Source organism: Oryctolagus cuniculus, chromosome 15, assembly GCF_964237555.1.
Source record: "Oryctolagus cuniculus chromosome 15, mOryCun1.1, whole genome shotgun sequence".
NCBI lineage: Eukaryota > Metazoa > Chordata > Mammalia > Lagomorpha > Leporidae > Oryctolagus > Oryctolagus cuniculus.
Window position 1 is genome coordinate 37,652,153 of NC_091446.1, and position 15,742 is coordinate 37,667,894.

General features: G+C 40.6%; 1 protein-coding gene across 10 annotated transcripts in view; it reads right to left on the minus strand.

Moving 5' to 3' along the window:
- EXOC6 (exocyst complex component 6) overlaps positions 1–15,742 on the minus strand; it is a 324,395-nt gene that overhangs the window by 63,451 nt on the left and 245,202 nt on the right. For all 10 annotated transcript variants that reach the window (XR_011382367.1, XM_051823933.2, XM_070057614.1 and 7 more), the window contains one exon: positions 10,569–10,748. Coding sequence is in view for 9 of the 10 variants with exons in the window: in XM_051823933.2 (XP_051679893.2) it covers positions 10,569–10,748 (180 nt within the window). In the remaining variant the exon portion in view is untranslated. The remainder of the gene's footprint in view (positions 1–10,568; positions 10,749–15,742) is intronic.

The window sequence follows — 15,742 nt, forward strand, 5'->3', positions numbered from 1 at the left end:
TTTTTTCTTTAGAAATGCTCTGGGTTTTAACATTACAACAATCAAACCAATATAATTAAGTGAAGTGACTAGGGAAACAGTACACTTAATAAATTTCAAGCATCTAGAAATTTCTTCTGCCCTCATTTGAAAAATTAACTCCAGCTATTAACACAAAGTTCAATAAATAAGTAAAAACACCTGCTAAACTTTTAAAAGTAACTACTTTTTTAGCTTGCTCTAACATTTTGTTGAAAAACAGCTTGTAAAGAGAGAAAACCCTTAGACAAACTTCTTATATTTCAAAGGAACTTGTAAAAGAGAATCTGCTGACATATTAGATCCTTTTTGCATTACCCAAAAGCTTTTCTTCTAAGAACAATTGTGGTAAAGAGACATTTGGCTCCTAGGAAACTCCCAAAGGGTCAACCATATGCATCCTTCCATGGCACCTCCACAGTGCTGCTTTCTAGATCCATGTCTCAAAAGCAGCTTTCATCATTTACTTGTGTGTCAGTCAATATGATTTATGGACTGCATTCAACAAAGTCAAAGCATATAGAATGAGAAATATGACTACAATCTGCTAATTTGTTTTGTATTGAGCCACTTAAGAGTCAAAGACCTGATGTCAGACTGAGACCAGCAACACAATTAACTAGCCGGTGACAGATTCATCCATCCTCCCTGCCAGGCTGTGCCAATCAAAGACAGCATGAGGTGACATTTGGTGAAATCAGTAAGAAAACTCATTCTCTAAGTAACCTATGTGAGACCCTGATTGACATTTCTTGAATTTAGTCTGTGGAACACAGTCACTCTTTACCCAATAGTTCCCCACTGCAAGCTGTGAAATAAGGCTTTTAATGCCAATCACAGAACAATAAACCACAAACCACCAACTCCTAGTCTAAAGGAATCAAGAAAATGCATCTGTTTGTACGTCAAGTTAAATTTCCAAAATAATTTACTATTATAGATTACACTAAAGATACTCCTTCCTTTGAAATATAAAATAACATGGTAATAAAAATACAACACATTTTATTAGACTATGCCTCAAACTGCATTGGTTTCAAAGTAATGTTTTCATAAATCTACCCAAATATAATAGTGGGAGAAATGCTGAATACTTAAAAACTAATTTGGCACATTTAAATTTTCATTTGAAGCTTTCATTTGTCTCACCATTCTCTTATTTCAAAGATACAATAAAAGTTGTTTGATTTCAACAGTAATTATTTGAAAGCATTTTTCAAGGCTGCTTTCATTCTCTCAAGTACTTTTGATGTAAAAATGTGCTCTTGAAATCATAACCATTCTTTCTGTATTGGTCTATTCTTCCTTAATGATCCCTGGAGAATCCATTTTATTTTATTTATATTCCCACAAAATATCAACTTCACACAATAAACTACTTTTTTACTTAAGTAAAAAGAAATATATAGACTGAAATATATTGTGCATTGTGCATTATTATTTAAATTGGTAACAGGTTTTCTTTTGAAGGGTCATGTAACCCTTATCAGAAAAAAAAACCAGGAAAACAAAATCATGGTCAATTTGCATAGTAGACCTAACATTGTTAAGTAAACTTACTAACACTGATACTGTATGCTTTTTTAATTATTTAAATTAAAGCAATAAAATATTGCTATTTTATATCAATTCAATGTCTATCAGTTTGTTAAATAAATTTCAGTTATAAGGCTATGAAACAGTGTATCTTAAGACAAAAGAGGACGGGAAGTATTTTGATAGATTGGTCAGTCTCCTAAAGAGCCACAATTTGTAGCCTCTTAAAATGCCAGATTGAAAGAATAAGGTCTTTCATCAAATAGAGAATAAGCATCAAAATTAGAAATAAAAAATTCTTAATATTATAGAGATGCCTAGTTGAAAAGCAGACATTTTAAGTCAAGCAATCTATTATTCTTCCTTATATTTTATATAAGAACCACTAATCTAAAGTTTTATTATATGAAATTATATCTTGTTCAAATATAAAACTGTTATTAAATTAAGGGAAGACACCTCAAATTTTAGTAAAGATTACAAAAATTTCCCCAGGATTATTTCACAAACACACAAGCATTCCTTTACCTAGTAAGATACATTTCAATCTGATTTCTGGCTTGAACATGCTACATAACACTAAATGTCTCAAATTCCCAATAACACAGAATGGATGAGTTATAAAGGTTTAAAAGTCAAGATAAATTCCCTTAGAAAGTTTTAATAATAACTTTAATACCACCTTGAAGACAGATTTTTGAGGTTATGCCAAAAATTTATAAGGTCTACCAAAATATATTCATTCTAACACCCTTTACACTCCTCTAAATATGCTTTATACCTCTATATTCCTCTTACACTCCATGAACCAATCTAGCCTAACTTCCTATAGTCCAAAAGAATTGATTACCCCATTGCTAAAGTCAACTATGAATTCTCATTCTCCTCTATTAAGCAATTTTCCTTCTAACAATTCCAATTCATAAGAATGACACTGTATCACAAATACTTGTTCTTAATTCAGACACACACACACACAACACACACACACACACACACACACACCCCAGAGCAAGAAAGAAAGTGAGAGAGAATAAACATAACACTGCTATCCTAAAATTGAAAAAAAGTTTCCTGAAATAGCAAAATATCACAACTACCTATAACATATGGCACATTTTTATTTCCTTCATAGCTTCCTTATCCCAGTCACAGGGCTCATCAAACTTTGGCAGTCTTTTTGTTTCAAACAATCTTGAGCATGGTCTTTTTTTTTTTTTTTTAATTTGACAGAGTTAGTGAGAGAGAGAGACAGAAAGTCTTCCTTCTATTGGTTCACCCCCCAAATGGCCACTATGGCCAGAGCTATGCCGATCCGAAGCCAAGAGCCAGATGCCTCTCCCTGGTCTCCCATGCGGATTCCGGGGCCCAAGCACTTGGGCCATCCTCCACTGCCCTCCCAGGCCACAGCAGAGAGCTGGACTAGAAGAGGAGCAGCCGGGACTAGAACCTGGCGCCCATATGGGATGCTGGCGCCACAGGTGGACGATTAACCAAGTGAGCCACGGCGCCAGGCCCAATGGCCTTTGATGATATATAGTATCCAAAGTTTGAGCTTTCTGAAGGCATAATTACTGCTGTCATGGCAGAGTCCACTGCTATCATCAAACTCACACTAACTTTAGCTGGCAGAAAGAAAATGCAGAGACAAGCAGAGCAGCAAGTCTCAAGAGGTCAAGGTTTTCAAGAAATGTCTCTGCTTCCAAGCTACTGATTATATCAGAAATTCAGCAGGGATAAAATCATAGATGTTGTTTGCACTTTTACCCAGAGCAGCAGGGAAAGTTTGTGTTATGTGGAAAACAAATAAGATGAATCCTAACTCTCAAATATACTTGATAAGAGCAAATAGGGCCGGCGCCGCGGCTCACTAGGCTAATCCTCCGCCTAGCGGCGCCGGCACACCGGGTTCTAGTCCCGGTCGGGGCGCCGGATTCTGTCCCGGTTGCCCCTCTTCCAGGCCAGCCCTCTGCTGTGGCCCGGGAGTGCAGTGGAGGATGGCCCAGGTGCTTGGGCCCTGCACCCCATGGGAGACCAGGAAAAGCACCTGGCTCCTGGCTCCTGCCATCGGATCAGCGCGGTGCGCCGGCCGCAGCGCGCTGGCCGCGGCGGCCATTGGAGGGTGAACCAACGGCAAAGGAAGACCTTTCTCTCTGTCTCTCTCTCTCACTGTCCACTCTGCCTGTCAAAAAAATAAAATAAAAAAATTAAAAAAAAAAGAATTAAAAAAAAAAGAGCAAATAGGGCAGATAGGTTTTTTTTTTTTTTAAGATTTATTTGAAAGGGAGAGTAGCAAAGAGAGAGGGAGAGACAGAAACAAAGATCTTCTTTCTATCTGCTGGTTCATTCCCCAAGTGACCATAACAGCTGGGATTGAGCTGGGTGAAAACAGAAGCCTGGGACTTTATCTTGTCTCCTATGTAGGTGGGAGGGACTCAAACCATCATCTGCTTCTTCCGCAGGTACATCAGCAGGAATATGGATTGGAAATAGAGTAGCTGGACTCAAACCAGGCAGTCCAGTATGGGATGTGGGAGTTCCAAGTACCCACTGTGCAACAACACCCATGCCCACGCATATGTTTAAATAGGCCCTATAACTTCTTACTTGGCAAATCTAAGAAAAGCAGGAGAAGTTAAAGATGAGCTCTGGGTATGGCTAAGCCATGGATTTAAGGTTGAAAACCCAAGGATCGTTGTTAAAACAGCAACTCTGGGCTAACAAGAGCCATATCCCCATTTCTGTATATGAGCATCCATTTCAGAGTGGCAGGACCATATAATAATTAAAAGTTACTGTATCTTATCCCTAGTATAACATAAAGTTTCCAAAAAGTTGCCAGAATCACTAATTGGTTAGACAATACAGGTGGTTTCCACATGATCATTAGTAAATTGCACAAACGTTAACTAAGCCAATAGGATGTCATTAGTAATACTTATAGATGATGGATATATTATAAATATAGCCATAAATAAACATATAACACAGGGAGCAGATGTGTTAAGCTGCTGCTTGGGATGCCAACATCCCATATTGGAATGCCTGGGATTCAGTCTCACCTCCACTTCCAATCCAGGTTCCTGTTAATGCATCTAGGTGTCACCAGATGATGGCTCAAGAACTTGAATCCCTGCCACCCACATGAAAGACCAAGTTCCTGGCTTCTGGCTTTGGCCTGACCTAGCCCCAGCTGTTGCAGGCATTTGGAGAGTGAACCAGTGGATGGAGGATCTCCTTTCTCTGCCACTCTTTCAAATAAATAAATACCACAGAATAGGCTCTTGTTATTGAATAATTTACATGTAGGTTTTAACCTTCTGAGAATAATTCCTGAGAGTCAAGTACAAATAGGGTTTCATTTGCTGAGGCACACACCTGAATAACACATTCTGTGAAATGGGTATAAAGGGAAGAAAATTACTCAAAGACTGAGTGCAAAGTTTCAACCTCCAAAACTCAGAATGGCTTTACTGTGTTCCATTAGTCAATGTGAATAAAGATCTCTAGTTAAGCTCTTCAGTTTGCAATTATATTTTATAGTATTTGTTGAAAGAAACTATATGACATATCAGTATCCTCAAATCTGGGGATTCTCAAAGCTTTGATGTATATTTATCCTGAATGACAAGAGCTTTCTAAACAGGCATGGCTCAGGTCTAATTTGTGTGAATGCAGCTAGAGTGGTATTATTAGTCACTTCTAATTGAAAAAATATCTGGGATGGAGTTTTATTTTAAGTCAAGGAAATGTATCAAGAGAAGGGAGGTGGGGCCAGCACTGTGGCATAGAGTTAGCCACCGCCTGCAGTGCCGGCATCCCATATGGGCGCTGGTTCAAGTCCTGGCTGCTCTACTTCCAATCCAGCTCTCTGCTACGGCCTGGGAAAGCAGTGGAGGATGGCCCAAGTTCTTGGGCCCCTGCACCTATATGGGAGACCCAGATAAGCTCCTGGCTCCTGCCATTGGGCTGGCCCAGCTCTGGCTATTGTGGTCATTTGGGGAATGAAAAGAGCAGATGGAAGATCTCCCTCTCTCTCTTTCTCTCCTCTTCTCTCTCTGTATCTCTGCCTTTCAGATAAATAAATAAATCTTTCAAAAAAGAAGCAAAGCAGCTTAGACTCGAACATGCACTCTGATGGGATGCTGGCATTACAAGCAGTGGCTTAACCTGCCATGCCACAATACTGGAAACTTATCTTTTAATTTCATTTTTCTATGAACTTTCTGTAGTACTTACATACTAAAACAAAAACCATAAACATTTTTTTTCTAGGAACAATCTTGCATGTGTCATTCAACAATGTTCATATTGAAGAGTAAGTCCTCACAGACAACTACAGTAGACTTTTATCAACTGCTCCCCTCTTGCTTGAAAAGAATAATCTCCATACCACCATCTACCACTGATTTCCATAAGAGAAAGATTTAACACAACTTGACAGATTTCTTACAGAGCCTTAAGTCTTCTGAACACAAGGAAATGAAGTGATTAAAAGGTTCCTGCCCTCAGACTGACATGCAGTTTCAGTGTGAACATGCTCTTTTGATGGGACTTTATCCTGCAAAGTCTAATCTCTGATTTGTTTAATGATAGCACCTTAAGTTTTTTTAAAGTATGTATCAGCATCTGGCCTGCTGCATTTTCTGTTACCTGTCCCTGATCCACAAACATCCCATAACTATGTATAAGCTAGAGCTGCATTGCCTCTCCCATCACTTCTACTCTCTCCTTTTTTCCACTACTGCTTCCTTTCCCTTCTGTTTCTTTCAGGAAAGAAACAGAAACAGAGGTTCTTGATCTCAGCTCACACAGGAAACCGCAGACTTGAACATCTTTCTCTACAATCTATTTGATTCATATTCAAAACTTTGAGTTCCTTTTTGCCCTCTTTTTCTTCTCACAGCAAAAGATAATTTCAATTCAAATAACCGCTAACATTTTGGTCCCTTTTCTTCTTCCCTTATCTCCACTTTTGCCTATTTAACTCAGAGGACCGAAGAATCATCTATTTTTTCTTTCTATTTCAAACTACAGATTAAAAGAAAGATACCACTTGAATTTCTAGAATTTTGCCACTCCTTTATGCAAAAAGTTTCTAAATGTGAATTCTCTGTTGCAATCTCATAAATTGTCAGATGGCGCACTTTCATTGTGTTTATTACTGAATCTTCTTATTCAAGATGGTATTTTGCTTCTAAAGCCTGAAGCAATGATCTAATATATTGCATCGATAGCTCTATTAAAGAGTAAAGCTTCAAGACACGTGTAAGTGTGCAGACGTATGTATACCAATAAAGAACATACATGCACGTTTAGTATACAGACTGAGAAGAGTTCACTATAATTATTTTCATTTATATCGCTCTTTTTGGTTATAGAATACATCTTGTAGTTCTTGTTTAATCCATTGGCTTCCTACTAAAATGCTCATATTGCTTCTTTTTTTTTTTTTTAAGATTTATTTATTTACCCAAGAGGCAGAGATACAGAAAGAGAAAGGGAGAGACAAAGAGAGGTCTTCTACCCACTGGTTCGCCCCCAAATGGCCACAACAGCTGAGCTGGGCCGATTCAAAGCCAGGAGCTTCTTCCAGGTCTCCCATGTGGGTGCAGGGGCCCAAGCACTTGGGCCATCTTCCACTGCTTTCCCAGGCCATAGCAGAGAGCTGGATCAGAAAAGCAGCAACAGGGACATGAACCGGCGCCCATATGGATGCTGGGACAGAGGCTTACCCTACTACACCACAGTGCCAGCCCCTATTGCATCCTTTTAAAAAGCCCTTCAACTTATTACTACTTCTCCCAATTAAGCTATGACCCAGAACAATTCAAAATGTTGCTTCTCCTGAAGGAGACATATGAGAAAATGATTAGTCACTTCATCCCTGATCAGGAAGGTAAGCAGCACCAAGAAAGCCCTACAGGCCACTGGTCCCTACTGTCAAGCTGTATCAGCTGACAGGACCATTTACATTTCAGGACAGTTAGGCATGGTTCCTTCAAGTGGACAGCTTGTGCCAGGAGGGAAAAGAAGATAAACAAGTTCCTACAGTCACGGGTGAAATTCTGAAGGGTGCAGACTGTGATCACTAATGTGATCAAAACAACTGTATTTCTATCTGACATAAGTGACTTTGTACTGTCAATGTAATCTATGAAGAGTATTTTTATTTTTATTTGACAGTTAGACAGTGAGAGAGAGACAGAGAAAGCTCTTCCTTCTGTTGGTTCACCCCCCAAAATGTCCGCTATGGCTGGAACTACACAGATCCGAAGCCAGGAGCCAGGTGCTTCTTCCTGGTCTCCCATGCGGGTGCTGGGGCCCAAGCACTTGGGCCATATTCCACTGCCTTCCCAGGCCACAGCAGGGAGCTGGACTGGAAAAGGAGCAACCAGGACTAGAACCCGGCGCCCATATGGGATGCTGGCACCTCAGGCGGAGGATTAACCAAGTGAGCCACGGCGCCAGCCCCAAAGAGTATTTCAAAAATAGTTTTCCTGCTACAGCTGCTTACCAGGTTGCTGTTTCACCCAAAGTAAGTCATGTTGAGACTGATTCAGTAACTTTCCAAGGACTTCTCTCAAAACAGCCCAACTATGAGTGTGTCCTGTGTTGCTGGGTCTGGAATTTTCACTTTGTTTTTAAATTGACATCTTGTTTTTTACAGTTGATGTTGGAAAGCTAGGTTTGGTTAAAATATCTGAAGTTATTATAGAGATGCCAAGTAATTGAGGGAGTTGAATATGAATTTAGGATTAGATAATGAATCCAGTTATGATGCAATAAATTACACTTACTGAATGAGGGAGAAGTGACTCATACTTAGTTACTCAAATACAAAAAAGGGAAATAACATGTAGGAAAGATGTTATTGTTCTTGAGAAATAATAAAGAGTATACCTAATTCAGTTAAATCTATTAATGAAATGATGTGAAATATTTCACTTGAATAAAATTTAAACATTCAAATTTAAATGGCCATAAAATTTTATATGGATAATGTTTTCCTAATGGAAATAAATTAGATATGCAGATTAAAAAATAAAATTTAGCATCATATAGGTAGGGAGAGACCCTAACCTTAAGCATAAAGGATATACAGGGGCAAGTGTTGTGGAACAGCAGGGTAAACCACCACCTATGATGACACAGACATTCTCTATGTGTGCTGATTAGAGTCCCAGCTGTTCTGCTTGTGATCCAGCACCATACTAATGTGCCTGGGAAAGCAACAGAAGATGACCCAAGTATTCAGGACCCTGCGGCCCACATGGGAGACCCAGATGGAGTTTCAGGCTCCTGGCTTCAGGCCAGCCCAACCAGCCACTGGGGACCTTTGGGGAGTGAAGCAAGGGATGGAAAATCTCTCTTACTCCTCTCTATCTCCCCCTCTCTCTATAATTCTGCCTTTCAAATAAATAATATCCTAAAAAATAAAAAGAATTGACCAAGGATACTAAATTAGCACATAAATGAAACCCTAGTAGCCCAAAGCAAACAATTAAGCCATGGTGGGGGAGGACTCTTTAAGAAAACAACTACAAAGGGAAATACCTTAAAAGAGAATGAGAGGGACAGGGTAGTAGTTTCAGTATTGAATTTAAAGACCAAATAACACTTGCGGTATATTTCCTTGCCTTGAAAGTAGTTTCTATTTTATGACTGAGAGATGCTGTGTTTTATTTTTCAAGTTAGTAAAAAGTATATAGTTTTTCTTGGATAGTGTAACTTTAAAAGTTATACCATATTTAGTGGTGTGTTAGTAAATGTTTAATAATGAATCCATGGGAAAGAACCTTGGTTTGCATCCTTTGCTGATTTCTGTGATCTACCTACTCCTCCCATTACTAGCAATTGGTGTCATTGAATGCACAGCTGGGAAGAAATGTGTATAGTCAGCTCTCAACATCTATTTACCAAGATGCTCTGGAGGTCATTTTCTCTCATAGGAAAGTATCCTCTTATCTTAGAATTAAAGCAACTGAGAGAAAGGGCCAACATAATGACACAGTGGTTTAGGTCACTGCCTGTGACACCAGCATCCCACATGGGCTCAGGCTTGAGTCCTGGCTGCTCCACTTCTGATCCAGCTCCCTGCTAATGCACCTGGGAAAGCAGCAGAAGATGGCCTAAGTGCTTGGGTCCCTGCACCCATGTGGGAGACCCAGAAGAACCTCCTGTTTTCAGATGGGCCCAGACTCAGCCATTGTGGTCATCTGGAGAATGAACTAGTAGCTAAGATTCTCTCTCTCTCAATCTCCCTGTGTCTCTATCTGGCTCCTCCTCTCTGTGTGTGCAATTCTGCCTTTCAAATAAACAAATCTTAAAAAAAAACTAATAATTTCTCGGTCCTTTCTAACTGGAAAAGGCATTATTTATAGAGTTTATTTCTATTTATGTCTATACTGTCAATTTTATGTTTTTATCCTGGTTTTTGGTAGAAAGAGCGTTGTAATGACTTTGGCTGAAAAGCACAATAAATTAAACAATTGGCTATGCTATTATTCTTTGAAAATTGATATGCAAATTGATAACAATGGAAAAGGAAATATGCAAACTAGGAAGTTGGTATAAACAAGTGAACCTCAAGTTAAATTCTATAGTACATTTCATTTTTTATTTCTTTCTTTAGATGACTAGTTCACTTTAAATTTTTATTTACCATTTACTTCCATTTTATTTGAAAGGGAGAGAGAAAGAGACAAAGATCTCTTCTACCCACTGATTCATTCCCCCAAATGCCTGCAACAGCTAGGTCTGGGCCAAACCAAAGCCAGGAGCCAGGAACTCACTCTGGGTCTTCCACATGGGTGGCAGAGACACAAGTATCTGAGCCATTACAGCTGCCTCGCAGAATGTACAATAGCAGAAGCCTGGACTCAAACCTAGGCACTACAGTATGGGATTTGGGTATCCCAAGTAGCATCTGAACTACTGTGCCAAACGCCCACCCCTAATACATACTTTGAAATTAAACAAACTTAGAAGTTTCTGAAAATTTTTATACTTACAGGCAAATGAGTAAACACTTGAAAGATGCTTCTCAAAAAATTAATAAGATCCATTAAATAACCACTAGCTCTCCCATCTGGCTCAGACATTGTCCAGTCATAATCAGCAAGCTGAACAAATTCATCAATTTTCTGATTAAGTTTAGTATATATTTCTCCTTCAGCTGCATGTCGAGCATCCTGACGGGACAGAACAACAATATTAATAAACAATTCAAGAAGCAGTTAATAAAGCAAGTTTCTTAAAATTCCAAATTTTATTTATATTTGTCTTTGGTCTAATATTTTAATCACTTATGCAAAGTCCAGGAAGAAAACTGTTGGTTTATTTGCTGGAAGTACTCTATTTGGACATCAGATCTTTTTTATTTCTTTTTTTAAATTAATTTATTTATCTGAAAGTCAGAGTTACACAGAAAGAGGAGAAGCAGAGAGAGAGAGAATCTTTCATCCGCTGGTTCACTCCCCAATTGGCCGCAACAGCCAGAGCTGCGCTGATCCGAAGCCAGGAGCCAGGAGCTTCTTCTGGGTCTTCCACGCGGGTGTAGGAGTCCAAGGACTTGGGCCATCTTTTACTGCTTTCCCAGGCCATAGCAGAGAGCTGGATCAGAAGTGGAGCAGCTGGGTCTTAAACCAGCACCCATATAGGATGCCGGTGCTTCAGGCCATGGCGCTACCAGATGCGACACAGTGCAGGCCCCATCAGATCTTTTTTCTTCCTTCTTTTCCAACTTCACCACTTCCTTTCTCATCTTTATGCGATAGGATACTTTACAAGGTTTTTTTATTTGTTTTAAAAAGATCCATTTATTTATTTGAAAGGTGGAGTTACAGAGAGGCAGAGGCAGAGAAAGAGAAGTATTCTATCTACTGGTTCACTCCACAAATGGCCAGAGCAGGGAGCCAGGAGCTTCTGCTGTGTCTCCCATGTGGGTGCAGGGGCCCAAGCACTTGGGCCATCCTCCACTGCACTCCTGGGCCACAGCAGAAAGCTGGCCTGGAAGAGGGGCAACCGGGACAGAATCCGGCGCCCCGACCGGGACTAGAACCCGGTGTGCTGGCACCGCAGGCAGAGGATTAGCCTAGTGAGCCGCAGCGCCAGCTGCAACTGAGTCTTGAACCAGTGCTCATGTGGGATCCCGGTGCTGCAGGCAGCAGCTTAACCCACTATGCCACAGCACCGGCCTCAATAAATAAATCTTAATAAAAAAAAAAAAAAAAAAAACAGAAGAACATTTAGAAAATTCAAACATGTGGAAATCAAATAACAGACTCTTAAGTAACCAATGGAGAAATATAAAAACACATAATCAAAATTAGAAAATAATGACATAAGTGAAAACAAAACTTATGGATGTAGCCAAAACAATTCTTACTGGGTAATTCCTACCTATATTTGCTTTTATTAAAAAAGAATAAGGATTTCAAATCATTAACGTAAACTTACACATGGACAATCTCAAAAAAGAAAATATGATAGTGGAAGATTCTCTCTCACTCAAGCAGCTGCACTCTGATGGAATGGTATGAAGGATAACGAGAGACCAGCATGTAGGCACTGTGGCCTTTGGAATCAAGGCAGAAGATTCCCATGCCTATGATTTTCTTACAAAGAATCACACAGACTTTGACAGATAATTGTTTAAAAAAAGACTTATTGATTTATTTGAAAGTTAGAGTCACAGAGAAAGAAGGAGAGACAGAGAGAGAAGTCTTCCCTCTGCCGGTTCACTCCCCAGATGGCTGCAATGATCAGCACTGGGCCAGGCAAAAGTCAGGAGCCAGGAGCTTCTTCCAGGTCTCCCACACGGGTAGCACAGGACCAAGCACTTGGGATAGCTCCCATTGCTTTTCCCAGGCCATTTGCAGGGAGCTGGATTGGAAATAGAGCAGCCAGGACACAAAACATCACCCATATGGGATATGCCAGCACCACAGGCAGGAGCTTTACCCATTAAGCTGCAACACCAGCCCCCAGAGAACATCTTGAAAGTTAAAAGTAAAAAGACTTGTACCTTTCCTTTAGGATTATTTAGGTTTCCCAAGATCCTGGAATTTTTTTTTTTTTTTTTTTTTTTTTTTTTTTTTTTTTTTTTTGACAGGCAGCGTGGACAGTGAGAGAGAGAGAGATAGAGAGAGAGAGACAGGGAGAAAGGTCTTCCTTTTGCGGTTGGTTCATCCTCCAATGGCCGCCGCAGCCAGTGCATCATGCTGATCTGATGGCAGGAGCCAGGTGCTTCTCCTGGTCTCCCATGCGGGTGCAGGGCCCAAGGACCTGGGCCATCCTCCACTGCACTCCTGGGCCATAGCAGAGAGCTGGACTGGAAGAGGGGCAACCGGGACAGAATCCAGTGCCCCGACTGGGACTAGAACCCGGTGTGCCGGTGCCACAAGGTGGAGGATTAGCCTAGTGAGCCTCGGCGCCGGCCAAGATCCTGGAATTCTTTTTTCTTTTTACTTTTTATTTATTTGAAAGGTAAAGAGGGGAAAAAAAAGAGGGAGACACAGAGATTTCCATCTTCTAGGTATACTCCCCAAATGCCTACAACAACTGGGACTGGGCCAGGCCTAAGCCAGGAACCAGGAATTAAATCTAGAACTTGCACATGAGTAGCAGAGACCTAAGTACTTGAGCCATCACATGCTGCCTTCCAGGTTGCACATCAACATGAAGCTGGAATCCGAGGCAGAGCTGCAACTAAGACCAGGCACCCCAAAAAAGGATGAGGGCATTTTCACCACAGCACCAAACACCAGGAATTCTTTGTATCACCTTAAAAAGGGTTGATAACTTGCCACGCCGGCCAGCAGAAATTAAGAGTGAGAAAGAAACAGAGATCAATCTTCCATTTACTGGGTTGGAGTCCTGGCTGCTCCAATTCTAATCCACCTCCCTGCTAATGTGCCTGGAAAAGCAGCAGATGATGGCTCAAGCACTTGGGCGCCTGCCATTCACATGGGAGACCTTGATGCAGTTCCTGTTTCCTGGCTTCAGCTTAGCCCAATCCTGGCCATTGCAGCCATTTGAAGAGTGAATAAGCAGATGAAAGATCTCTTTCTCTCTCTGGAAATCTCTTTCTCCCCTCCCTCAACCCTGTTACTCTGCCTTTTAAACAGATTAATTTTTTAAAAAGTTCCAACAGTGCCTCTCTTCATCTATAGAAGAAAGTAAAAATAATGAGAATTTTACATAAAACAGAAATTAAAGAAAAGTCAGTGTTAATGGTATTAACTGAAATTTTACTGAAGCACTGCCAAAGATGGTAGCAGCAAAATGAGTACTCAAAATAGCTACTTGTAGTAACTTAAGCTATTAGTCTCTATTACACTTTCTAATGTGATACGAATTGCCTCAGAAAAATGTTAACATTGAGAAGCTTACCTAGTGTTAATCAGTAACACTGTCAGTGACTATAAATTCAGCACTCTGAGTGGAGGCAGGACAAAACATCGACTGAAAGGTAAGCAAGATTAAGGCAAGAACCTGGTGTCTGTCTGTCCACTGATATTATCTCCAGCACCTACAACAGTGCTTGCCACCTAGGAGGCAGTAAATGAGTACTTGTTAAATGAATGAAGAAATCACTCCTGTCTTGAAAAAATTTATAATCCATTGAACATGGAAAAGTAACCACAAATAAAATAATTACAGAATGAGTAAATATGAACAAATTCATACTGACTACCAAGAGTATGAACATGTAGCAAACCAGGAGAGATTCTGTGGACTAGGAAGAAAACTTCATAGAGGAAAAGCTGTCTGGTAACACGGGAAAACAGGAGGCTAGCACAGTGTTTATGTCTTTTGCTGTTCCAGGTAATCTTCTTGAGTAGCAAAATAATCCAAAAATTACTGGCTTCAAATCACAAGCATTTATTATGCTCATAGGTTCTGCTGGGTAGGAAACTTTGTTTACAATGTCTGAGACCCCAGCTGGAACAACTTGAAGGCTGGGTCTAGGACTCTAACAGCTGGGGTCAGATTCATCTGGCGGCTTCTCTCCTACAAGAGCACCTCAGAAAGTCTGTGGAAAATGCAATTAAAAATAAGTTTATTTTAGTACCCAAAAAGTGAAATCCATGTATTTTTTTCATACATTTTCCATAAACTTTTTGAAGACCCCAGTACATCTGGCACCTGGGGTGGGCAGCTCTTTGTGTGGCTTGGCTGCCTCACAGCTGCAGAGTAACTGGACTTCTCACACGGAGCAAGGAGCTCCAAGCATGTGTGTCCAATGCCCCATGCTCAGGAGGTGGAAGCTGGGGCAGGCATTGTGGCATAGTGGATTAAGCCGCAATCTGGAACACCAGCATCCCAGAGGGGTGTTGGTTCATGTCCCAGCTGCTTCGCTTCCAATACAGCTCCCTGCTAATGGCCTGGTTAAAGCAGTGGAACATGGTCCAGGCATATGGTCCCTTGCCACTCACATGAGAGACCCAGATGAAGTTCCTGGCTCTTGGCTTTGGCCATGCCCAGCACCGGCCGTTTGGGGTTATCTGGGGAGTGTACTAGCTGATGGAAGAACTCTCTCCTTCTTTCTTTGTAACTCTTTCTTTATTTATTTGAAAGTCAGAGTTACAGAGAGAAAGAAGGAGAGGCAGAGAGAGAGAGAGGTCTTCCATCCGCTGGTTCACTCCCCAAATGGCCACAACAGCCGGAGCTGCACTGATCGGAAGCCAGGAGCCAAGAGCCAGGAGCTTCTTCCAGGCCTCCCAGGCGGGTGCAGGGGCCCAAGGACTTGGGTTGTCCCAGGCCATAGCAGAGAGCTGGATCGGAAGCGAAGCAGCCGGGACTCTAACCAGTGCCCATATGGGATGCCAGCTTTACCGGCCCCCAAATAAATCTTCAAAAAAAAAAAAAAAAAAAAAAAAAAAAGAAGAAGAAGAAGAAGGTGGAAGCTATGTTGTCTTTTCTTCTATTCTGAGAAATTTCACATTATTTTCACTGTACTCTATTAAAAGTAAAAGCAGTACAAGTTTTCCCAGAGAAGGATGAAGGCACTCAGACCCCCACTTCTCAATGAGAGAAGTATCAAAGCATTTGAAGCTATGAGTATTTTAAAAATCACCATCCTTGTTAATAACAAAGAATGAAGAAGTAGCCCATACTTCCATTTACTTAACAGAAAAAATCAGAAGAGTTTCAGAAAATGGCAAAGAAGTCAATTCTCAAT